At 33.6% G+C, this 27979-nt stretch overlaps 1 protein-coding gene across 1 annotated transcript in view; it reads right to left on the bottom strand.

Annotated features, from left to right (window-relative positions):
* The window catches only part of LOC149808423 (ras-related protein ORAB-1-like), a 46736-nt gene extending 19686 nt beyond the window's left edge, over positions 1–27050 (bottom strand). Inside the window, exons 1-6 of the mRNA XM_089977026.1 lie at positions 26912–27050; positions 17054–17126; positions 13140–13187; positions 12662–12709; positions 11556–11651; positions 3367–3498 (exon numbers count right to left, since the gene is read on the bottom strand). Coding sequence (XP_089833152.1) covers positions 3367–3498; positions 11556–11651; positions 12662–12709; positions 13140–13187; positions 17054–17126; positions 26912–26925 — 411 coding nt within the window. The 5' untranslated portion in view covers positions 26926–27050. The remainder of the gene's footprint in view (positions 1–3366; positions 3499–11555; positions 11652–12661; positions 12710–13139; positions 13188–17053; positions 17127–26911) is intronic.
* Between the last annotated feature and the right edge of the window lie 929 nt (positions 27051–27979).

The raw sequence follows: 27979 nt of genomic DNA, 5'->3' as shown, positions 1-27979 counted from the left end.
ACAGACATGCTTTCCACACATTATCACTTAGTCCAAACCCTACATACACAGACATGCTTTCCACACATTATCACTTAGTCCAAACCCTACAAACCATGCTTTCCAGACATTATCACTTAGTCCAAACCCTACATACATAAACATGCTTTCACACATTATCACTTAGACCAAACCCTACATTCAAAGACATGCTTTCCACACATTATCACTTAGTCCAAACCCTACATACATAAACATGCTTTCCATATATTATCACTTAGTCCAAACCCTACATACACAGACATGCTTTCCACACATTATCACTTAGTCCAAACCCTACATACATAAACATGCTTCCCACACATAATCACTTAGTCCAAACGTAACATACACAGACATGCTTTCCACACATTATCACTTAGTCCAAACCCTACATACATAAACATGCTTTCCATATATTATCACTTAGTCCAAACTCTACATACACAGACATGCTTTCCACACATTATCACTTAGTCCAAACCCTACATACACAAACATGCTATCCACACATAATCACTTAGTCCAAACCCTACATACATAAACATGCTTTCTACACATAATCACTTAGTCCAAACCCTACATACATAAACATGCTTTCCACACATAATCACTTAGTCCAAACCCTACATACATAAACATGCTTTCCAAACATTATCACTTAGTCCAAACCCTACATACATAAACATGCTTTCCAAACATTATCACTTAGTCCAAACCCTACATACATAAACATGCTTTCCACACATTATCAATTAGTCCAAACCCTACATATATAAACATGCTTTCCACATATTATCACTTAGTCCAAACCCTACATAAATAAACATGCTTTCCACATATTATCACTTAGTCCAAACCCTACATATATAAACATGCTTTCCACACATAATCACTTAGTCCAAACCCTACATATATAAACATGCTTTCCACATATTATCACTTAGTCCAAACCCTACATAAATAAACAAGCAGTACTGACTTAATCATTTGGTCCAAACCCTACATTCTAAACCTTGTGTATGAGACAAGGTACAAAAACATGCTACCCAGAAACAATCACTAGGTCCAAACCCTACATTCTAAACCTTGTGTATGAGACAAGGTACAAAAACACGCTACCCAGAAACAATCACTAGGTCCAAACCCTACATTCTAAACCTTGTGTATGAGACATGGTACAAAAACACGCTACCCAGAAACAATCGCTAGGTCCAAAACCTCATTCTGAACCTTGTGTATGAGACATGGTACAAAAACACGCTACCCAGAAACAATCGCTAGGTCCAAACCCTACATTCTAAACCTTGTGTATGAGACAAGGTACAAAAACACGCTACCCAGAAACAATCACTAGGTCCAAACCCTACATTCTAAACCTTGTGTATGAGACATGGTACAAAAACATGCTACCCAGAAACAATCACTAGGTCCAAACCCTACATTCTAAACCTTGTGTATGAGACAAGGTACAAAAATACGCTACCCAGAAACAATCGCTAGGTCCAAACCCTACATTCTAAACCTTGTGTATGAGACATGGTACAAAAACACGCTACCCAGAAACAATCACTAGGTCCAAACCCTACATTCTAAACCTTGTGTATGAGACAAGGTACAAAAATACGCTACCCAGAAACAATCACTAGGTCCAAACCCTACATTCTAAACCTTGTGTATGAGACATGGTACAAAAACATGCTACCCAGAAACAATCACTAGGTCCAAACCCTACATTCTAAACCTTGTGTATGAGACAAGGTACAAAAATACGCTACCCAGAAACAATCACTAGGTCCAAACCCTACATTCTAAACCTTGTGTATGAGACATGGTACAAAAACACGCTACCCAGAAACAATCACTAGGTCCAAACCCTACATTCTAAACCTTGTGTATGAGACATGGTACAAAAACACGCTACCCAGAAACAATCGCTAGGTCCAAACCCTACATTCTAAACCTTGTGTATGAGACAAGGTACAAAAATACGCTACCCAGAAACAATCGCTAGGTCCAAACCCTACATTCTAAACCTTGTGTATGAGACATGGTACAAAAACACGCTACCCAGAAACAATCACTAGGTCCAAACCCTACATTCTAAACCTTGTGTATGAGACATGGTACAAAAACACGCTACCCAGAAACAATCGCTAGGTCCAAACCCTACATTCTAAACCTTGTGTATGAGACATGGTACAAAAACACGCTACCCAGAAACAATCGCTAGGTCCAAACCCTACATTCTAAACCTTGTGTATGAGACATGGTACAAAAACACGCTACCCAGAAACAATCGCTAGGTCCAAACCCTACATTCTAAACCTTGTGTATGAGACATGGTACAAAAACACGCTACCCAGAAACAATCGCTAGGTCCAAACCCTACATTCTAAACCTTGTGTATGAGACATGGTACAAAAACACGCTACCCAGAAACAATCGCTAGGTCCAAACCCTACATTCTAAACCTTGTGTATGAGACATGGTACAAAAACACGCTACCCAGAAACAATCGCTAGGTCCAAACCCTACATTCTAAACCTTGTGTATGAGACATGGTACAAAAACACGCTACCCAGAAACAATCGCTAGGTCCAAACCCTACATTCTAAACCTTGTGTATGAGACATGGTACAAAAACACGCTACCCAGAAACAATCGCTAGGTCCAAACCCTACATTCTAAACCTTGTGTATGAGACATGGTACAAAAACACGCTACCCAGAAACAATCGCTAGGTCCAAACCCTACATTCTAAACCTTGTGTATGAGACATGGTACAAAAACACGCTACCCAGAAACAATCGCTAGGTCCAAACCCTACATTCTAAACCTTGTGTATGAGACATGGTACAAAAACACGCTACCCAGAAACAATCGCTAGGTCCAAACCCTACATTCTAAACCTTGTGTATGAGACATGGTACAAAAACACGCTACCCAGAAACAATCGCTAGGTCCAAACCCTACATTCTAAACCTTGTGTATGAGACATGGTACAAAAACACGCTACCCAGAAACAATCGCTAGGTCCAAAACCTCATTCTGAACCTAGTATATGAATATAAATTTCATATACAAACCAGTTTTATATACAAGCTACTGAGACAGAATGACTGGGCCCAAACACTACATACTGAACCTTGTATGTGATAAGTAATATAAACATACATCTCAGGGAGAACCACTTGGTTTTAACCCAACATTCTTAAACTAGCATATGAAGACAAATTATATAAACATACAGAAAGAAAATCCCTTTGTTCAAACCCTACTATATGAACAAAAGTCACTAATCTTAGTCTTGGAAATAAATGTTAATATTTCTTCTGTGTTAATTACCTTGGCAGTGGTATAATCAACTACTTTCTTTGTTGTAAGATCACATTTATTTCCCACTAGAAGCATGTTCACATTCTCACTGGCATGTTGGTGTATTTCTTGCAGCCACTTTTTCACATTGTTAAATGACTCCTGGTGTAAAAAAACAGAGAATCATTTGATTGACAAATATGAAACTGACACATCATGCCATAATGAATAGTAATATAAAGACCACACATACACAGGACTAAACTGTTTCTTAACTTGAATCTTGGAATATGTAAAATTAAATTTTCTAAAGACTTTACTGCACTAAATTCAACCTTAGAAGAAAAGTAGATCTACAATGCAAACAAATATCATTTGATGGTATTTTGTTACCTGAGGATCACTTTACTCAGCCAAAGCAATCTTAACTAAATGAGGTCTTCTGGGATGAAAATATCTTGAAAAAGCTGTTCTACAAACAAAAAAATTGCCAGAGTGTATTGACAAAAACGTTTTCAGAAATGCTGCATTTGACATTCTGCCTGTGCAATGTTTATGAACATGCAAATATTAATTTTGTTAAAATATATCTATAATGAGCCTATTTGGTAATGTAAAGTTTGTCAATATTTTGTCACTGCTTTCTGATCTTTCCAATCCAAGGCTTTGCCTATAACAACAGAACATCTCATTTTCACTGATTTGTCCATGTTCATGTGACATTCAGTTATTCCACCAATACAATACTTCCATTAACTTATGTCTATGTTCATGTGACACTCACTTATTCCACCAATACAATACTTCCATTAACTTATGTCCTTGTTCATGTGACATTCAGTTATTCCACCAATACAATACTTCCATTAACTTATGTCCTTGTTCATGTGACACTCAGTTATTCCACCAATACAATACTTCCATTAACCTTTGTCCTTGTTCATGTGACATTCAGTTATTCCACCAATACAATACTTCCATTAACTTATGTCCTTGTTCATGTGACACTCAGTTATTCCACCAATACAATACCTCCATTAACCTTTGTCCTTGTTCATGTGACACTCAGTTATTCCACCAATACAATACTTCCATTAACCTTTGTCCTTGTTCATGTGACACTCACTTATTCCACCAATACAATACTTCCATTAACTTATGTCCTTGTTCATGTGACATTCAGTTATTCCACCAATACAATACTTCCATTAACTTATGTCCTTGTTCATGTGACACTCAGTTATTCCACCAATACAATACTTCCATTAACCTTTGTCCTTGTTCATGTGACATTCAGTTATTCCACCAATACAATACTTCCATTAACTTATGTCCTTGTTCATGTGACACTCAGTTATTCCACCAATACAATACCTCCATTAACCTTTGTCCTTGTTCATGTGACACTCAGTTATTCCACCAATACAATACTTCCATTAACCTTTGTCCTTGTTCATGTGACACTCACTTATTCCACCAATACAATACTTCCATTAACCTTTGTCCTTGTTCATGTGACACTCACTTATTCCACCAATACAATACTTGCATTAACCTTTGTCCTTGTTCATGTGACACTCAGTTATTCCACCAATACAATACTTCCATTAACCTTTGTCCTTGTTCATGTGACACTCAGTTATTCCACTAATACAATACTTCCATTAACCTTTGTCCTTGTTCATGTGACACTCAGTTATTCCACCATAACAATAATTTCATTAACCTTTGTCCATGTTCATGTGACACTCACTTATCCCACCAATACAATACTTCCATTAACCTTTGTCCTTGTTCATGTGACACTCACTTATTCCACCAATACAATACTTCCATTAACTTATATCCTTGTTCATGTGACACTCACTTATTCCACCAATACAATACTTCCATTAACTTATGTCCTTGTTCATGTGACACTCAGTTATTCCACCAATAGAATACTTCCATTAACTTATGTCCTTGTTCATGTGACACTCAGTTATTCCACTAATACAATACTTCCATTAGCCTTTGTCCTTGTTCATGTGACACTCAGTTATTCCACCAATACAATACTTCCATTAACCTTTGTCCTCGTTCATGTGACACTCACTTATTCCACCAATACAATACTTCCATTAACCTTTGTTCTTGTTCATGTGACTCTCAGTTATTCCACCAATACAATACTTCCATTAACTTATGTCCTTGTTCATGTGACACTCAGTTATTCCACCAATACAATACTTCCATTAACCTTTGTCCTTGTTCATGTGACACTCAGTTATTCCACCAATACAATACTTTAATTAAACTTTGTCCTTGTTCATGTGACACTCAGTTATTCCACCAATAGAATACTTCCATTAACCTTTGTCCTTGTTCATGTGACACTCAGTTATTCCACCAATACAATACTTTAATTAAACTTTGTCCTTGTTCATGTGACACTAAGTTATTCCACTAATACAATACTTCCATTAACCTTTGTCCTTGTTCATGTGACACTCAGTTATTCCACCAATACAATACTTTAATTAAACTTTGTCCTTGTTCATGTGACACTAAGTTATTCCACTAATACAATACTTCCATTAACCTTTGTCCTTGTTCATGTGACACTCAGTTATTCCACCAATACAATACTTCCATTAACTTATGTCCTTGTTCATGTGACACTCAGTTATTCCACTAATACAATACTTCCATTAACCTTTGTCCTTGTTCATGTGACACTCAGTTATTCCACTAATACAATACTTCCATTAACCTTTGTCCTTGTTCATGTGACACTCAGTTATTCCACTAATACAATACTTCCATTAATCTTTGTCCTTGTTCATGTGACACTCAGTTATTCCACCAATATGATACTTCTATTAACCTTTGTTCATGTTCATGTGACACTCAGTTATTCCACCAATATGATACTTCTATTAACTTATGTAGAAACTTTACAAATTATTCACATCCAGGAACTTAATGAACACTATCAGCTTCAGTATATATGTTGCATTATCCATTTTAAACAATACTATCAACATCAATATATATATATATTGCATCATCTATGTTAAAGAACATTATCTATATTAGTTTATATATTGCATCATTTATGTTAAAGAACACTACATTAGTTTATATATTGTATCATTTATGTTAATGAACACTATCTACATTAGTTTATATATTGTATCATTTATGTTAAAGAACACTACATTAGTTTATATATTGTATCATTTATGTTAAAGAACAATATCTACATTAGTTTATATATTGCATCATTTATGTTAATGAACACTATCTACATTAGTTTATATGTTGCATCATTTATGTTAATGAACACTATCTACATTAGTTTATATGTTGCATCATTTATGTTAATGAACACTATCTACATTAGTTTATATGTTGCATCATTTATGTTAATGAACACTATCTACATTAGTTTATATGTTGCATCATTTATGTTAATGAACACTATCTACATTAGTTTATATATTGCATCATTTATGTTAATGAACACTACATTAGTTTATATATTGTATCATTTATGTTAAAGAACACTATATTAGTTTATATATTGCATCATTTATGTTAAAGAACACTATCTGTATTAGTTTATATATTGCATCATTTATGTTAATGAACACTATCTACATTAGTTTATATGTTGCATCATTTATGTTAATGAACACTATCTACATTAGTTTATATATTGCATCATTTATGTTAATGAACACTACATTAGTTTATATATTGTATCATTTATGTTAATGAACACTAACTACAGTTTATATATTGCATCATTTATGTTAAAGAACACTACATTAGTTTATATATTGTATCATTTATGTTAATGAACACTATCTACATTAGTTTATATATTGTATCATTTATGTTAAAGAACACTACATTAGTTTATATATTGTATCATTTATGTTAAAGAACACTATCTGTATTAGTTTATATATTGCATCATTTATGTTAATGAACACTATCTACATTAGTTTATATGTTGCATCATTTATGTTAATGAACACTATCTACATTAGTTTATATGTTGCATCATTTATGTTAATGAACACTATCTACATTAGTTTATATGATGCATCATTTATGTTAATGAACACTATCTACATTAGTTTATATATTGCATCATTTATGTTAATGAACACTACATTAGTTTATATATTGTATCATTTATGTTAAAGAACACTATATTAGTTTATATATTGCATCATTTATGTTAATGAACACTACATTAGTTTATATATTGTATCATTTATGTTAAAGAACACTATATTAGTTTATATATTGCATCATTTATGTTAAAGAACACTATCTGTATTAGTTTATATATTGCATCATTTATGTTAATGAACACTATCTACATTAGTTTATATGTTGCATCATTTATGTTAATGAACACTATCTACATTAGTTTATATATTGCATCATTTATGTTAATGAACACTACATTAGTTTATATATTGTATCATTTATGTTAAAGAACACTATATTAGTTTATATATTGCATCATTTATGTTAAAGAACACTATCTGTATTAGTTTATATATTGCATCATTTATGTTAATGAACACTATCTACATTAGTTTATATGTTGCATCATTTATGTTAAAGAACACTATCTGTATTAGTTTATATATTGCATCATTTATGTTAATGAACACTATCTACATTAGTTTATATGTTGCATCATTTATGTTAATGAACACTATCTACATTAGTTTATATGTTGCATCATTTATGTTAATGAACACTATCTACATTAGTTTATATATTGCATCATTTATGTTAATGAACACTATCTACATTAGTTTATATGTTGCATCATTTATGTTAATGAACACTATCTACATTAGTTTATATATTGCATCATTTATGTTAATGAACACTATCTACATTAGTTTATATGTTGCATCATTTATGTTAATGAACACTATCTACATTAGTTTATATATTGCATCATTTATGTTAAAGAACACTACATTAGTTTATATATTGTATCATTTATGTTAAAGAACACTACATTAGTTTATATATTGCATCATTTATGTTAAAGAACACTACATTAGTTTATATATTGTATCATTTATGTTAAAGAACACTATATTAGTTTATATATTGCATCATTTATGTTAAAGAACACTATCTACATTAGTTTATATGTTGCATCATTTATGTTAATGAACACTACATTAGTTTATATATTGTATCATTTATGTTAAAGAACACTATATTAGTTTATATGTTGCATCATTTATGTTAAAGAACACTATCTGTATTAGTTTATATATTGCATCATTTATGTTAAAGAACACTATCTGTATTAGTTTATATATTGCATCATTTATGTTAATGAACACTATCTGTATTAGTTTATATATTGCATCATTTATGTTAAAGAACACTACATTAGTTTATATATTGTATCATTTATGTTAATGAACACTATCTACATTAGTTTATATATTGCATCATTTATGTTAAAGAACACTATCTACATTAGTTTATATATTGCATCATTTATGTTAAAGAACACTATCTACATTAGTTTATATATAGCATCATCCATGGTCAAGAACACTCAGCATCAGCATTTATACTGTAATTTAATTGATTAAATATAGTTTGAGTAACACACAGTGCATCCTTCTCTGGCCCCTTGTTGGGCCCCTCTTTGTCTACTATGGTTGTTCTGCCAGACCTGATGTCATTGCAGCCAGTATATGTTAATAAGCTGGTAACTAAATTTAGATATGTTGTCATATTGAACTAATCAGATGACTGAGTTGGAGCATGTGATCAAACATTATGTCAGTTGTTTGAGACATTAATTCAGCAACTGGGATGCCTGTAGAGATGCGTGCTTTTCAGTGTCGATGCTGCATTTAACTTAAATTATCTGTGGAAAGAATTCTTCTATTTCCTGAAACATGTTACTTTCCGTTTTTAGGGATCATATGTTTATTCAACTCACAATGGCTTCATGTAGATCAAGATGAACTGTTAATCGTTTGACCAACGTTCGCAATACAAAACTTAATCGAGGCACCATCACTGCGACAAATTCAACTTGGGCGGACATTCCAGAAAAATTGGACTGCATCAAAATTCGTTAAACAGTTAGCTGAGAAGAACATCTAGGTCTGTTTCAATTGGAAAAAGGCATCTTCTTCAACTGTACAGAGATAATGTGCAGCAGATGGGTGATCCTTCTCTGTGTTCAAGAGCATTATCACGTGACCAGACGGGTGTTTCATATGTCTTCAACAGCATCATCATGTGACCTGCAAGCAGCTGATACACCACATGATCTCTACATGTTGGACATGGCAGCTATCAAGCAACAGTTAGCCGTATTACAAGCATCCATCACCGCATTGACACAATCTCCCACAATGACTACCATATCATTGCGAGGTACAACAGCCTCACAATCTTCATGGAGTCCGGCTGCTGCGGATAAATGTGACTTTAAGCTTCAATTGGCCCTTGCTAGGCATGGGGGATGACAACACAAGATTCTCCCAAACACTGCAGTATGCTGTGCCTGTTGACAAACTCCTGCCAGTGGACATTGTGCCCAGCAATATACGTAAGGACATAATCAAGGATAAGCATGTTAATCTTGCCCTACTGCTGATACCTGGAATAGACTGTAGTTCAGAGACTAAAAATTATCAATCAGGGCAACAACCAAATTGTAGTGAAAGAGAATGACCCACGTTTGGCAGGCACACTTATTTCTTAATTTCGTAAGGCCTTCTCTAAATACAAAAACATTCTTTGAGAGGTCCATCTGTTTAGGAGGCCTGAATTAGATTCTTATGCTGACTTTATTGATGAACTGCATCAGAAATATAGTGGAGTTTCATAATGCATTATCTCGCAAGGCTGCCCAGTATTTAATACAACACAATGTTGTTGTGGATTGGTCTTCCCGGGATACCAAGTTGTTTCTAGAAATTTTGTCTGATAGAAAGACTGAGGTTTGCATTCATTGCAACAGTACTCTGCACTCAAGTGGCTTCTGTCCAGCTAACCTCACAATGCCTTTGAATGCTCAACAATCTAAGAGAAATACCAAATATTTTAAATTCAACTCTGCCAGTCATACTCCAATCAATCGGAGTGGCCATCCAGTAATTCTGTCTGGCTTAGCAATCTACTTTCCGCCACACTGCACGGACACCTAGAGTAATGGTGGCTGTTTTTACCTCGGCAGTCGTAACTATGCATTGAAAATGCCTGGATGTGAAAAAGTATCCGATTTCCGACCCAGCCTATGCAGAAGAAATCCCAGAACTACCAACATTAACAGACGGAGTAATATTGTTTAATTACACTATAAAGTACTCATTCCATGTTCGATAGAAGCTTACAGGCGGAGTTGGATAAACTACATCGATTTAACAAAAAAAACATCCTCAGCACTTTTCCTGTTTCAAGTACCAGCTTGGTACTTTTCATTTATCTTTTTGCAAAGCAACATGCACTATCTACCGTATCTACCTATGTCTTGGCTATTGGCTATGCGCACAAACTGAACAATATTCCTGATCCAACCAATTCCCTTCTTATTCCAAACTTCTGCAATTGCTTTATAAACTTTAATTACACACAGTTGCCAGACTACTAATTAATAATGCATGTAAAAAAAATAAAAAATAAAAAGAAACAAAAAAGGGGCATTTCTTGCATAGCGTACTGTTTCAGCTCTGTTCTGGGGGGCATCTGTCAAATCGGCTAATGTTTATTATCATGGCAATTCTCAAGATCAGACTTATCGAGTTTCGCTTATCAGTGTCCCTATATATCTTGTATCAGCCCCTTGCATGGAGTATCGGCTGATGTTTGCTATCATGGCATCCTCAGGATCAGACTTGTCAAGTTTCAGTTATCAGTGAACCTATATACCTCATATCAGCTCTTTTCAACTCCACATACATGTCGGGAACACTTGACAACACTACAAAACTCCCAAAAGTCTCTCTTCCTGAGTCATTCCTATAGAACAAACAATTCAGAGCTAGGCTGGTGCAGTGTGCTGTGACAGGACTTGCCCCCGTTATGCCACAAATTATTTTATATGTATAATAAAGTGTCTATTGAACATTTGTATTGTGTGTTATTTAAATGTTGCATTATTGATGATATGTTTTAGTTTTATAGTTATGGTATTGTTACATTTTCTTAAACAATTGTCATACCTGATCTGTGACATCATAAACGACTATAATACCATCAGCTCCTTTGTAGTAACTGGATGTTATGGTTCTAAACCTTTCCTGACCAGCTGTGTCCCACTGTAAACAATATTTTCATAATTATATTACAAAGCCAGAGTTACAAGATTTGATAGGTAAAATATTCCATATACTTGATAAAAATGGCTATGAAATACTGAGAGAAAAAGAAAGAATCCAAGGAGATGCCTTGTATTTTGCTTGCAGAGGATAGTTTACAACACATTTCCGCTTATCAATAAACATGCAGACACAAGATACATATCAGATAAGTCCAATTTAGACTACACAGTACCTATTAAAGTTATTATTATCTTCCATGTTTTCCCACAAGAATGAACTTTATATCTCTAAGATCAATTATTCAATAAATGCAGAGAAACTTCAAAACCTTGAAAGTGGTGTGGGTCCAAATCTTTGATTCAAATGTTAATCAATACAGAGTTTTGGGAGGTTGCAAACAAAAAAACTGCTTTACAGTGGAAGATATCGAGTTCTTTAAGTGGTGCCAAATACGTAACTAACTTGTATCTGAATTATCAACGTTTCACAGTGTATAGTCCTTGGCTATTAATTTCATTCATTTTTGGCAACAAAATTTCAAATGCAATCAAAACAAATTGTTTTTAAACTTAAATTACATGCTCTATTTGGAGAGATATTCGAAAGATAATCTTATTCAGAGAAACCTGTTTCAAAAAAAAGACAGTGAATACATGAAACAAAATGCAACAAGAAAAACCCAATGATAATTTTAACTTCGTGAAAATTCAAATGAACACAATCTAAGCACAAAAAAATCAACAGTGCCAAGTAATATTCACAGTGCAATCATTTTTATCATTTTTTTTTTGCTGAAAGTTGGACTCCTTAGAATTCATTGGTCCTGGAAACAAAATGAAGCACAACCTGTTATCATGTAGCTTTAAGATTGGTTCCATGTGAAAGAATCACAAAAGAAGTGTGTATGTGAAACTTTCTCAATAGCAACCTCCACATGAAACACTAGCGGATGACATTTACATTTTTATTTATAATAACAAAACATAATTTTAAAGAAATATACTTACTATCTGTAGTTTTATTGTTTTCCCATCTAGTTCTATTGTCCTTATTTTCTGAAAAGAGAAGAATATTGTACACAAATTCCTGTGAACACAACATCAGCATCTATAAATTGTAACAGTGGTTGTAATTTTAAAGCAAACCATGTCTCACTTGGTCCCAAAATGTTGCTGTATCCCTTTTGTATCTGACATGAAAGCATTTTAATACTGAAATCACAGCCATCTCCACAGTCACTGATTATATATCAGTCATACTTTGGATGATAATTTATTTTTAACATTTCTGACTGAAGTGTCAACAAATTTTACTTACAAAATGACTGTAAAAGACACTGATTTCAAATAAACAAGTGGGAGAAAGGTGTTCTGCATCTGAATTACTTGTTTATGAAAACTTGCATTCTCAAAGCAACGAACAGATTAAATTTTACATGAAAGTAAAACATAATTTGGCATCAGTTTTCCATTATCATGTACTTACAAAATCTACGCCAATAGTACCAATATAGCTGTCTGTGAAAGTATCATCCTGAAAAAGAAAAAAATATCATCAACAATAGGAGACCTAAACATATTTCTTTTTAATACTTCCAAATACATTTTAATAAAAACACAAATAACATGAGGCCACATTTCCAGAGATAATGGTACATGTATAATTAACTATCTGGCAAAGTTCATATCATATCGATTTTAAAAATTTTACTACAGTATGATCAAAACAAATTTCCAAAGATAATGGTATAATTAATATGCATGCTCATAACTAACCTGTGCCAGATTTTGATGATTTAAACCTAGTTACAGTGTTTTATTAAAACGGGAAAATAATCTACCTATTTACAGTGTCTTATCAAAACTGGAAAATAATCTCTGAATCTTGAAAGGAAATAAGTTCATCCAATCAGACTTTATTATTAATATGTACAATTCTCACTTATTACAGAAACTGTCAAAAACAATTGTGTGATAAACTTATTTACCAAACTGGAGCAAATTCAAAATCAAAATTTGATTTAAAGAGTGGTACAGGCTCTACTAATCAGATACAATATTACTAGATAAACTTTTATTTAATATATACTTTGCTTGTAATCAAATTCATCTATCAGCTTCATAACATAAAAATCTTTAACAGGTTTTGTCAAAATCTGTTAGGAAATATAGCTCATTGAGTGCTGACAAGCTAAGCCAACAAAATGCATGATCAAATCATTCATGTCTTGCATCTCGGAGATATAACCCTACTGATCAAATCATTCTTGTCTTGCATCTCGGAGATATAACCGTATTGATCAAATCATTCATGTCTTGCATCTCAGAGATATAACCCTATTGATCAAATCATTCATGTCTTGCATCTCGGACATATAACCCTATTCATCAAAGTTCCAAACAGAAATACAGAGGGGAATGCTACTGTAATGGCAATAGAATTTTCTTGAATCCAAGAGAAGACAACTTCTTCTTTTCAACAACTGTCAAAACCATCTCTAATATTCTTCAGTGATAACAAGATTTTCAAGATGGCCACCACTGCAGCCATATTAGATGACAAAAATCAACACCATTTTCATTTACGAATAATAGATATTAAAGAAATCTTTTGTTGAAAAACCCATTTCAATATAACCATTCATTCAGATGGAGCAGCACTAACAAGCTTATCAAGATTGCCATTGTGGTGGCTATACTGACAGACAGATGAGCACAGTTTTCATTTAGGACCAACAAGACACTCTTTGATATCTACTGGTGAGAACTGTCATGTCAATACAACTTTCTGTTTAAGAGGAGTACCAAGAACAACATTTTAAACCTGGAGGAAATATTGGATGTAAGATTGACACTATTTTCATTAGGAATCAAACAGACATCATAAGTCCATTGGTAAAAAGCCATGTCAATTTGACCATCCATCCAGGAGTAGTAAAAAGATTTTCAAGCTGACTGCCACAGTTCCCATATTTGAGTAAGATCAGCACCATTTTCACTTAGGACAAACTAGAGATTATAAGAGGTCTTTCAGTGAAAATCTTATGTTGATAAGACCATCTGATCAGGAGCACTAGTGATAAGATTTCAAACATGGCCACACTTATATCTGTGGATGTACTTTACATACAATGAAGAAAACCAGAAACTGTATAATTTTTTAATTCTTTACGCAGAGTGTATGGTCAATGATCTTTCAGAATATATGTCACTTTTTTCACCCATCTATTCAGGTCAATTACTTGTCTTGACCAGTTTCTTACTAATCCCATTACTGTACCACATACATAGATAGTACTGTGAATTTCTTGAACTCTTACATCATTCCAAGGTCATAATCTCTGCCTTGTTATTGGAAATTTTAGTAAAACATATTGCCAAAATAAAGTCAGTGTAACAAAAGTTTACAAGAACAACAGTTTTTATTATTCACCAATTAAAATGTAGATTCTCTGCTTACTAGCCTACAGTTCAAGTTGAATTACCAGATCTGCTACAGACGCAACTAGGCAAAATAGACTGGTAAGATTCTAATGTAGTATCCCACATTACAGGATGTTTGAGATTTAAAACAGTTATTAAGAAAACAAAACTATTACAAATATGAATACTTCTCATGCATTTGTCTCTGATCAATGAATTTTCTACCAAATTTCACTGTACAACCTGTAACCATATGTTTGGTCATGTCAAGAGGATTCTGATCTGCTATGAAACACAGCACATACCCAATATTTCATGTTTTAAACATCAATGTAGTAAACAGTTACCAGTGTAAAATGGATAAGATGATACTATTTTGTGCATTTTGGTAATGGTTATTTTATCTATCATGAGATTCTCGCTGAAATTTCACATGACTAAAGTGAGAGAAACTCCCTGCATTTGTAGCCCAATCATAAGAAACCTAAAATCCACATGACTGAAATGAGAGAAACTCCCTGTATTTGTAGCCCAATTATAAGAACTTACTCTATGGAGGTTTACAGGCTGATAGGTCATAAAAGTAAACTAGTTTGTTTTAAATTCATCTGTAAAAGTACAAAAAGTATTTGTTCCTTGATAGCTGTGACAAGTTAACATATATACTCACTTTTAAGTCAAGTCAAACTGCAAACAATAAAGATCCTGATCTTTTGTGGCATAATGCACCTGCAGATCTGGGTCTATCTTATTTGTTCTACTGAGTACTCCTAACAAACTGCAGAGAACCTGACTTCCAGTGTATTATGCCACGGCAAATCTGGGTCTGTACAATCTGCATTTGGACTAATCTTATAAGCAAGTATATATGGTATTGATGGTAGCCTATCGTTGTTGTTATTGTATTTTGCATTATTAAAGTCATAAAAAAATTTAATTTAAAATAAGAAACTTTTTAATATTTCATAAAATTCAGTGGGTATTTCTTTTGCTTTTATATTTGACTAAATGGCTTAGCAAAACAGCTGTCTTAAGCGACTGTTGAAAACATCCTTAATTCTGACCACTATTTGAGTGTCAGTTAGACCTTGGTAGAGGTCAGGAACTTTGTATCTGGAGTTGAATTTTTAGGTCAATAGCTAACACCTTAAGACTGTAGGCAATCAGCATAGATGATGGACTCAGAAAAACATAAATACAAGATTAAGATAAAAGTGCCTGAACCAATACATATATCATTTGTGACAGAACTGAATCTGATGCAGGGTTCTACCCTGAATTTTTAAGACATGGTGGAATGATAATAAATACAAGTGACAATAAAAAAGTATATCTGATGAAAACCCCACTAAAATGGCACCAAATCAAAAACAAGTTTAAAAGAAAGTCAGAGTGCTATGATAACTCCGTTCACTTGGGAGAAAGCCTAACTTGCAACTGAAAGGTCATGGCATTGATACCCACCCATGCCAGCATGGTTGGTTGTCTCTGTGTTATTGGGAAAGACACATAACTCCCATTTCCTTAGCAGGATATAGACAATAAAACTGCTGAAAGGGCCATTATAAAAATAAGCAGCCAAATAACTCTTTAAGTTACTTTGCATACAACTCTTTATCTTTCTCACCTAAGGCAGCACTATAATGACTCTCTTACGATGAAAAACCTCTCTGTATTGACAGTATTTGCTTCCAGTACATACACTTTCTTGTCACAGCTATTCTGTTTTTCAAATCTGGTCTTCTGTTTTCTTTATCCTGGACCTAATGCTTTTAGGAAAAATGTGGCCCAGGATATTAAATTTTCAAAATCGTACAGAAAGCATAAGGAACTGTCTAAGCTATGATATTGGGGCTAAAGATACAATAATTATTGCAGGTAGTGTCATTCTTCCATTGAAAAGTGTATCTTAGAATATATATGCCATGTGCATTGGTATTCAGACCTGAAATTTTTTAAATCCAAGATTCAACTTACTGCAAATCGTAGGAGTAAACATGACTTTCCAACACCTGCATCACCAATCAGCAACAACTTGAACAAATAATCACTGAAAATGGAAAATAAGATTCAGGATGTAGAGTTGGGTTTATGTTCAGTCACATGACTGAAAGGAACTGCTCTTAAGTATGGATGGTGAATATGTAGTGCAAAACAAGCTTAATGATACAGTAAGCTGTTGATATACACACGCCAAAGCCACACAGTAGGCCTGCCTGTATCATTTATAGCAATGCAGTATACCATGTGTATGTGTATATATATATATATATATATATATATATATATATATATATATATATATATATATATATATATATATATATATAGGTATATGTATATGTATATATAATAAGATGACTCCAACTGCACAGATCTGCTGTCACAGAATGTACCATGTATAGTTATTACATTGTTGACAATATCAGATCATCATGTGCGTGTATGTGTGACAGAGAGCATGTGTGTGTATCCGTTTTTCATCTGTGAGTAAGAGAGCTACCTCCATTTTCAGTGACATGTTACTGGATACTCTGTACGTGGTTTTATAAAACAAACATGCAAGATCCAAGCAAGTGGACAATTAGTGCAAAACAGTACCCCTTGAGTCTGTCATTTCATCTTTTTATGTATGTCTATATTGTGTGTGTAACTTTTCTATGATTGTAGATTGCAAGGCCATTTGTGAAAAAAATATTACAAAGTTAACTTTTGTCCATGATTGTAATATAAACAATTTACCATGGCCTTTTGACTTTAGAAGGTTCTAGAAGGCACACCTGCATTTTGTATTGTTTATAAGTTATAAATAAGTCGTTTACTGATATCTGAGTTCAAGGTCTAGCCTTTGAATTTTTTAGAATAGAACTTGTTAACAAATTTGATTGGCAAATGACCCACATCATGGTCATATTATTGTCTCATGGATTTACATAAGGGTCTTGATTCCTATTTTAAGTTCCACTTCTAAAATGATTGATAATTGTGTTCTCATATTACTGGGAGTAATTATTTATTTTAAATTCATTGGAATTACAAAGTTCTCACTGACATTTTGGACTAAATCACAATTTTGAGATTGTTATGAATTCATTCAAAGGCATTCTGGATTACATCATGATGATACATCAAGACTGTCAGCACATCTGCTCATCCAAGACTACTGTCACATCAGCACATTCAATGCTGGAATCCATTTGGAACACTATACTTTTGAACTGTTAGGACTATTTGGGATTTAATTCACTATACTTAAGTTCCTTTTAAATTTTCAGTTTGTATTCTAGGGAAATAAATTATCTGTTGAAATTCACTAGACTTATTGGTTTGCTTTTTCTGTTACTTATTTTATGACTATAGTTGTAACAGCCTAAACACACCAAAGAGGTGATGTAAAATTCACACTGTTTTCTTTGTTTCAATCAGACACATTAATATCTTAAGTAAATTGTCAGCTTTTATTGCAAATTCTCCTTTAAAAGAAAAAGATGGAATGTTGTAAGATGAAATGGCATGCTCCATAGTCAAATTTGGTGCTACTTTGATCATTGCTACCAAACTGCCACCAAAAATTAATCATTTAAGAAAGTGAAAATTTACTGTTTATACCCCAATTAACAAAATTATGATACAACAGACTTATATAGGTCAGTTACTAGTAAAATTAACAATTTTATTGAATCTTTCATCCAATAAACACATGAAAATTTTACTTCTACAGTTGCTAATTTTTTTGTAACCTATTTTTTTAACAGACATAATGCTGTGGCAGGGTTTATGCCAAGGAGTTAAAAATGCATTTGCCTTTTATGAATCACTGAAATCTTATGCATATATATTTACTTTAATTATTTTGCACTCAATTTTTTGTAAACACATACAAATTCCAGTGTTCTGATAGGCAATGGTCTTGAGATGCCATGCTTTAATGTATACTGTGGGCCAGTTTTTCATAGACAAGTTCAGACAGATCGACTAATACTACAAAAGTAATTTATTCTGCAGCCTTCTCATTATAAAGTGGCTGCTGGCTAAATCAACATGTACTTTTCAATCTGAGCCATCTTATTTTTCTGTTATTTCAAAGATAGATTCTGTGATTGCTCAGTGACCTAGTATTTAAAAGTGACCTACCTTCAACTTTTTAGTTTCAGCCTGCTCTTATAAATGTTAATAAGACCAATTCTGTAGGACTTGTTTATTATGGACATTTGTTGGCATTCTGTATGACTTGTTTATTATGGGTATTTGTTGGTATTCTGTATGACTTGTTGATTATGGGTATTTGTGGGTATTCTGTATGACTTGTTGATTATGGGTATTTGTGGGTATTCTGTATGACTTGTTGATTATGGGTATTTGTGGGTATTCTGTATGACTTGTTGATTATGGGTATTTGTGGGTATTCTGTATGACTTGTTCATTATGGGTATTTGTTGGTATTCTGTACGACTTGTTCATTATGGGTATTTGTTGATATTCTGTATGACTTGTTCATTATGGGTATTTGTGGGTATTCTGTATGACTTGTTCATTATGGGTATTTGTGGGTATTCTGTATGACTTGTTGATTATGGGTATTTGTGGGTATTCTGTATGACTTGTTCATTATGGGTATTTGTTGATATTCTGTATGACTTGTTCATTATGGGTATTTGTTGGTATTCTGTATGACTTGTTCATTATGGGTATTTGTGGGTATTCTGTATGACTTGTTTGTTATGGGTATTTGTGGGTATTCTGTATGACTTGTTTGTTATGGGTATTTGTGGGTATTCTGTATGACTTATTTGTTATGGGTATTTGTGGGTATTCTGTATGACTTGTTTGTTACAGGTATTTGTTGGTATTCTGTATGACTTGTTCATTATGGGTATTTGTGGGTATTCTGTATGACTTGTTCATTATGGGTATCTGTGGGTATTCTGTAAGACTTGTTCATTATGGGTATTTGTGGGTATTCTGTATGACTTGTTCATTATGGGTATTTGTGGTTATTCTGTATGACTTGTTCATTATGGGTATTTGTGGGTATTCTGTATGACTTGTTCATTACAGGTATTTGTGGTTATTCTGTATGACTTGTTCATTATGGGTATTTGTGGGTATTCTGTATGACTTGTTCATTATGGGTATCTGTGGGTATTCTGAAAGACTTGTTCATTATGGGTATTTGTGGGTATTCTGTATGACTTGTTCATTATGGGTATTTGTGGGTATTCTGTATGACTTGTTCATTATGGGTATTTGTGGGTATTCTGTATGATTTGTTCATTATGGGTATTTGTGGGTATTCTGTATGACTTGTTCATTACAGGTATTTGTGGGTATTCTGTATGACTTGTTCATTATGGGTATTTGTGGGTATTCTGTATGACTTGTTCCTTATGGGTATTTGTGGGTATTCTGTATGACTTGTTCATTATGGGTATTTGTGGGTATTATGTATGACTTGTTTGTTATGGGTATTTGTGGGTATTCTGTACGACTTGTTTAATATGGTTGTTTGTGAAAGGACTTGCTGCTTTGCTAACATCCTTGAGCAGTTACACAAATGCTCTTGTGATTTCTGAATGGCATCAACAGCAAACCAGTGGATGTTTGCCTTACAATTAGCACCTACTGCATTATGCAAAATGTTGTCACACTTTGCTCTCTGTACATGGCCAGATAACAGAAACATTTAAAATAAGATCAAAATATTTTAAATTATAATTAACCCTACTCTGAACCAAAACAGGTGAAGAAGTATTTTAAACTTCTTACAGTAGCAAAGTGCTTTTGGAAATCACTCATACTTGCAGAAGATACTCATGGATACGTCAAAATATTCACTTCAAGGGCCGGCCTTACAAAAAGCTAAAACCAAGTGATAAATATGCACGCTGAACTGTATGTGAACAAAATTATCCTTGATTTTTACTGGTGAATAAAGAATGTTAAATACAGTATTAAATACTAAACAAACATGTGTTCACATCAGTCTTACAAAACACAAACAAACTGGAATTCAACAGAATGTCTTGTTGAATAAGCCAGTCAATCATCATTGACTCAAATAAGAATCACTTGATTATCTAGGACTATCTTCAATGACTCAAACAAGAATCACTCAATTATCAAGGACTATCTTCAATGATTCAAACAAGAATCACTCAATTAGCAATGACTATCTTCAATGATTCAAACAAGAATCACTCAATTAGCAATGACTATCTTCAATGATTCAAACAAGAATCACCCAATTATCTAGGACTATCTTCAATGACTCAAACAAGAATCACTCAATTATCTAGGACTATCTTCAATGACTCAAACAAGAATCACTCAATTATCAAGGACTATCTTCAATGATTCAAACAAGAATCACTCAATTATCTAGGACTATCTTCAATGACTCAAACAAGAATCACTCAATTATCTAGGACTATCTTCAATGACTCAAATAAGAATCACTCAATTATCTAGGACTATCTTCAATGACTCAATCAAGAATCACTCCATTATCAAGGACTATCTTCAATGACTCAAACAAGAATCACTTGATTATCTAGAACTATTTAACTTATCACTGCAGATTCCAAAGGATTCAGGCAGTTTAGTGGAAATTAAACAATAAACATATATCTAGTCAATATAATTATTTTTAAATGAAGCACCAATTTATACATCACACAAAAACATTATTTAAAGATGTGTGTTCATAACAAAGACCTAGCCAGTGGGCAAAAATTTATGAGAATAACTTTATTGGTCCAGGAAATACCTTTTTAAATGTATATGAGCAATTTCCAGTTCACCCACTTATTTGGAGATGACCACCAGAAGAACATAGTTTAAGTTTTTACCTTCATATTTTACCATTTTTTTTAAAATAATAAAGTACTTTCTAGTGGTTTTAAAAAATGCATCAACATCAGCTAGGGTTCTGGCATTCTGAGTTTGTGGCACATTACCAGGTTGACCCATTACATGATCATATTGCCTGCCTGAGTTGTTTCTGTGACAAGGCAACTTAATGAAGCAGGATTAACTTGAGTTGATTCCCAAGACCTTAATTTTATTGCAAATGAAAAAATGCTGAATGTCTATTAGAATTGCCATAATGATACATATGTGCAAGGGTGCCTGTAGGAAAACACAGAAGGAATTCTAAAAAGAGCAACTTTATTTCTTGACTAAAAATCAACAGTTTAAACAGGTTCCAGAATTAATTACATCAAAGATGGTCACTAATGAGTGACCAGTTAACAAGTGTGCAAATAAATAAATAAATAAAATCTTTAAAAACACTTTAATGAAATCTTATAAAACACTGCCTGTACAAGATACAGTAAACATTACTTTTTAACACCCTAGGGTGTTTTACCAGAATTTTCAAAAGAAAGTTCTTCACTTAATTTCAAAACATGGGTTGAATATTATCTTGCAAATCGTTGAAAAATATTTTGTTCTACTGACCACAATAAAGACCATAAAATTATATTTTAAACCAATAAATATATACCTGGCTGAGAATGCAAATTATATTTACACTTTCTGTCTCTCTCACATCTCAATCTTTCTCACTTCTCCATATTTTATCTAGTCTGAGAAAGGTCATTTCACCCATTTTTCTGAAACAAGTTTGATCTTGGCATACATATTTTAGAATATCAAACTAAAAATCAGTTACTGTAAATTTGAAAAATTTACTACATAATACTAAATAACTCAATCCTGAACTTTTCATGATTGCTATTCACTTTTGGCAAGCCATTACTGTCCTGACTAAATCTACATAAACTGAAACACTGAGAAACAATCTGGGAGATACAGACTTGTATAAAATGGTGTACATCCCAACCATTATCACCAATGAGATGTGCTGGCACGATGTGTTGAACTTTAGGCAAACTTTAGTACTACTGTCATGATGTAATATGCACCAAGTGAAACAATGAGAAGCAATCTGAGAACAAAATTGTTGCAAACGAAAATTTTTTCATCCTAACCATTATCACAAGTGAGATGTGCTGTTGTGATATGACTGGCACAGAAAGGGATTTAATTAAATTCACCTCCAAGTACCTGGGTATGGCTAAACAGTCTGGCTCTGTGATAAATTATGGGTCTTTATCTTGAGTACACCAACACAACAAAGAGAGTCACCAACATCTTCCACCGTAACAATGCAAATGCGAACCATGAGCTTTGCATCCTCCTCAATGGACAGCAAATAAAACAAGACCCAACACCAATATACCTGTGTGTGACTCTGGACAGATTACTAACATTCTACAACCACCTGAAGAAAACTGCAGCAAAACTTAGCACTCGAAACAACATACTAAGCAAGCTGGCTGGCTCAATCTGGGGTGCTAGTGCTCAGACACTCAAGACATCAGCACTGGCCCTCTGTCATTCAACAGCTGAGTATTGTCTTCCTGTCTGGGCTCGATCATCCCACACCAATTTAACTGATGTCCAGCTCAACACAATAATGTGAGTAATCTCTGGAACACTATATCCTACTCCTTTACCATGGCTGTTGGTATTCAGCAACATTCATCCTCCACATCTGCACTGCCAAGAAGCAAATACAAAAGTGATGGCTAAGGTCTATGCCAGTGAGAAACCTCCACTGTACATGGACATCGCCTCACATCCAGCAGTCTGCTCGACTACGAAACGCCCAATCTGGTTAGTTTCGTTGCCAGAGGATATGACAGCTATTTTGGCATGGAGTGTCAAGTGGTCTTCAACAGATGCTGTAAACCACTCCCTTATAGCTGAGCCATCTCTCTGCCCTCCTGGCTTCAACCTTCCACATCATCTGTGGACCACACTGAACCACTTTTGGACAGGACAGGGTCATTGTACAATCAACCTTGTCTGATGGGGCCAGGCCACTGAGTCTTCCTGTTGCTGTGGAGCTCTACAAACCATGTCACACACTGCAAACAACTGTCCACTGACAAAGTTCCCTGGTGGACTACAGGCTCTTCACCTTGCTGATGATGACGCAGTTAAATGGCTGAGCACGCACTGCACACAATAATAATAATAATAATAATAATAATCTTGACTACATCAATGGTAACAACTTTGAACATTGGTACAGTGGCTTGGATTTGAATAAGGACTGAAAAAGTAATAAAAAGTTTTATTGCTGACACAATTACATAGCATCAGTATTGTTGATATAGAAAGGCAGGAGGAAGTAGGCTACTAGGGCTTACTATAAACACCGAAATATAGCAATAACGTAACTAGAGGGCACTACAGTCGGGCTGAGTGCCACCATCTTACTATTTTTGTACAGAGAGGGAACCCCTCTTTACGGGGCTCCCATTCTTTTAATTTTATTAGATAATTTCATGAATAACAGCAAAATTTTACATGATAACCAGCGCAAAGGAAACCATTTGGCTTTTCTTTTAAACTATATGTTATTGGTAAGAATTTGATACGGCTCAGAGAATATATGAAAAATCACAAAACATGTGGATCATCAAGGGTTTCATGCAGGAGATGTTTTATTTGTGTATCTAAATATAGAATGTGCCAAGAATATTGTGGTACTTATCTTCATTTCATGGGAATAGAGTTGTATTATAACATACCCTCCATCTCATCTTTAACCGGAAATGTCTCAGTTCTCTCCCTTGAGCACCTGGTAGAGGTATCAACCACAGTCTGACGTTTTATCAATAAAGTTCAACGAAATCTGTGACAACATGAGATCACCTTATCAGTATAATAAATATACATATATTTATAGTAAATTCAGGTGATTTATTGTAAGGTACTTTACTAACAAAACGTCAGACTCCTTCGGTAGCAACTATATACTCAATGAATATAAATATCGTTGCTACCGCTACCTGTAACCAGTAGTTTTTTTTTTTTAGTACTGCTACAAAATAGTTTAAAACCTGTTTGATACCTTTGGTTATGAAATTAATGTAGTAGTAAAAAAAGATTAATACACATTTATACTTGTATCTTCACAGATGAGATGTGATTGTTTTCTGTTTGAAAAATAAGACACCCCCCCCAATAATTTAAAAGAAATTTTTGAAGCTTTTAAGGTAAGTCACAGTTCAGGCTGTTGTAGCATCCATACTCCCCTGCATAAACATCTTCATTTGTCTGTGATATTATTGTAATTTTACACTGTTTAAAAAATAAGTTAATATTATTATGACAAAAAATGCCAGCACAATCCAACTATGCAATAAAGCAACTGCAAAATAAATAAATAAAAAGTATATACAGTACCGTATTTAACTTTTCAATAAACATTTAATGTAAACTTTCAGTCATAAAAACAATATTTTTAGATGAATTAGTCTAAACAAATTCTAATACAGGTAGACATTTAAAAGGAATAAATACCTGGACTGTCTTGTTACATTGTCCTAATAGATTTCTTTTGAAAAGTAAGGAGGAAGATGTTACCAATCCCTCTTGCTTTTCACTTTCACATGAATAAAAGATAAATAAAAACAAGCTTTACACATAATAAGGCTTCTGGATTGGACATGCACTCATAATTGTTAATTCTGAGTAATTAAAGCTGCAAATTCTGGATTGGCCGAGGCACATTTCCCCAAAATTTCCTTTTATATACCACATACATTTGTAAATTATGCCACAAGAACAGTCTGTTTATATTCTCTAGTGACTGCTTCATTAATTAACCCCCCAAAAAACTTTCCATTTCTGGAATAGTTTTCAATATATACACTGTACATAAAAATGCTCACTTTTTGGAGAATTTTTTTTTTGTGGGGGGGGCAGGTAATAAAATAAGTTGTTTGCACTTGCTATGAGCAAAAACCATGATGCTAATTTGTTATTTCTGATGCTTTGATCTTCTCAAAAATACCATATTTATTAACCTGAGATGAAATTTTTAATTTGGCCTGTTATTCATACGAAATACACTGAAAAATCGAAATACACCAAAATACATATGTGTTTACATGTTCTCTGTGTATATATATCGGTATACACAGTAATTATAATTTGATTTTATTTTTAAAGAAATATAAGGCAAAATTAAATATCATTCGATCGATTTTGATTCGAATTATTTACTTTTGTCCTACTCCGAGTTATAGCGCTCGTCAGCCGGTTGTACTTCATTGCACATGTATCATAAACAGATGATCGTTCCCTTCCGGAACGTAGGTGGTATGATAAAGACTGCTCGTTCCGGAACTGAAGTAATCTCCAGAACATACGGTCGGTTTAATTCATATTATTCAAAAGTTAAAGTAAGTATATAATATAATGTCGGCGAATACTTTTGATTATTTTTACCTTCATTCTGTATATGTATTAGCACAATTCTCTTTTTAACATATCTGTCGAATCAAGTACGCCCGAGTGACGCCTTACAAGAATTCAGCTTTAAATATGCAAAAAGTAAATAATTTATATCAAAACCGCATAAATCATATTTTATTTTGCTTTAAATTATTTTTAAATAAAAAAACAAATCATAATTCCTGTGTTCACACCGATATATACACCGGGAACATGTAAATACAAGTGTATTTCGTTGCTTATAGTAACCGGGTTACTAGGGGAGCGACTAATCACCCAAGACTATAGTCCTACAATGTAAGACACAGCACATGTTTACGCTCACAACATAAATATCAGCGTCGAGGTCATACATGTAGGACTACCCCAAAACACTCTCACCTACCCGGTATGCATATATACAATTAAAAAAATCAGATACAAAAGTAGTCAGTATATTTATGCATTGCATAATTATCAAGTAACATCAGTAGAGTTTTTCCCTTGTCAGTTATCGCCCATTGACTCTTTCATACTTACAAATCTGGATTCATCGTTGGTCTCTATACAAGTAGCCTTATTTATTTTTTTAAAATATACTTAAAACAGAATCCGAGTTTAATTCTCGTCGTTTAACTTTTAGTTTAAACGAAGGTAAACCAAGGCCATTATCTTCAAAAGTTCCGGCGCATAGAAACAACGAAACACCTGTACGCACCGAAACACCGAAACGCACCGAAACCCGGAACGCACCAAAACACCGAAACACCAGAACCCAATGAAAACACCGAAACTGCAATATCGTATATACGCATGAGGGTCAAAACGGACCGGTATCGAAAGAGCCCATGGCCAAAACGGACTAGTAAAGAAATAGGCCCAGTTCAAAAAGACCCGACCCCATAAGGCCCATTTATGTATCAATTATTAATTACTACTATTATGTATACTAAAAGTAATTAATACATAGATATAAAATCCTTATGTTTTTATTACGAAATATCTATTAATACTGTGCAGTAAAGTAACACTGTGCAGTATGTCACAATCGTACGAGAGTGATCGTGAAATTAATTGCGACACCCTACTACTTTTTCTATGTAAAATTAACAAAGAAGACAATAAGGCATGTTACTGAATGTGAGAAAGTTCAAAAAAGGCAAATACTAATTGTGAAAGAAAACAACTGAAGCAAAGAGAATCAATAATATCTTTGGTATAACAGATGAAGGCTGAATACGAGTTAGTGTAACCCACGTGTGAGTTGTGCATACTAACTTTTGTCATGGTAATGGCTTAGTTAAGTAATGACAATTACATTAATGATGGATAAATATGTTCATTTCCGACGACTATTGACTCTTTTCCTGTTTCAAATACATTCAATATCGTTAATACATGTGTATGCGTTATTTTTTATTGATATAATTTCAGATTTAAATAGACGTTTGCTCTGTTGTGTGTCTTGTAGGCACATTTATTGCATTGTGGTTATAATGAAGGTCAAATCAAAACTGGAAGAGAATTAAGGGGCTATTATTTTTTTTTAAACTGTTACGGTGGGATAGACAGGCAAGAAGAAAAGGTAAAATGTCTAACTAGCGTTGG

This window comes from Sinohyriopsis cumingii, chromosome 1 (assembly GCF_028554795.1).
Source record: "Sinohyriopsis cumingii isolate HCF-2022 chromosome 1, ASM2855479v2, whole genome shotgun sequence".
Classification (NCBI taxonomy): domain Eukaryota; kingdom Metazoa; phylum Mollusca; class Bivalvia; order Unionida; family Unionidae; genus Sinohyriopsis; species Sinohyriopsis cumingii.
This window is presented reverse-complemented; position numbering and strand designations above follow the sequence as displayed.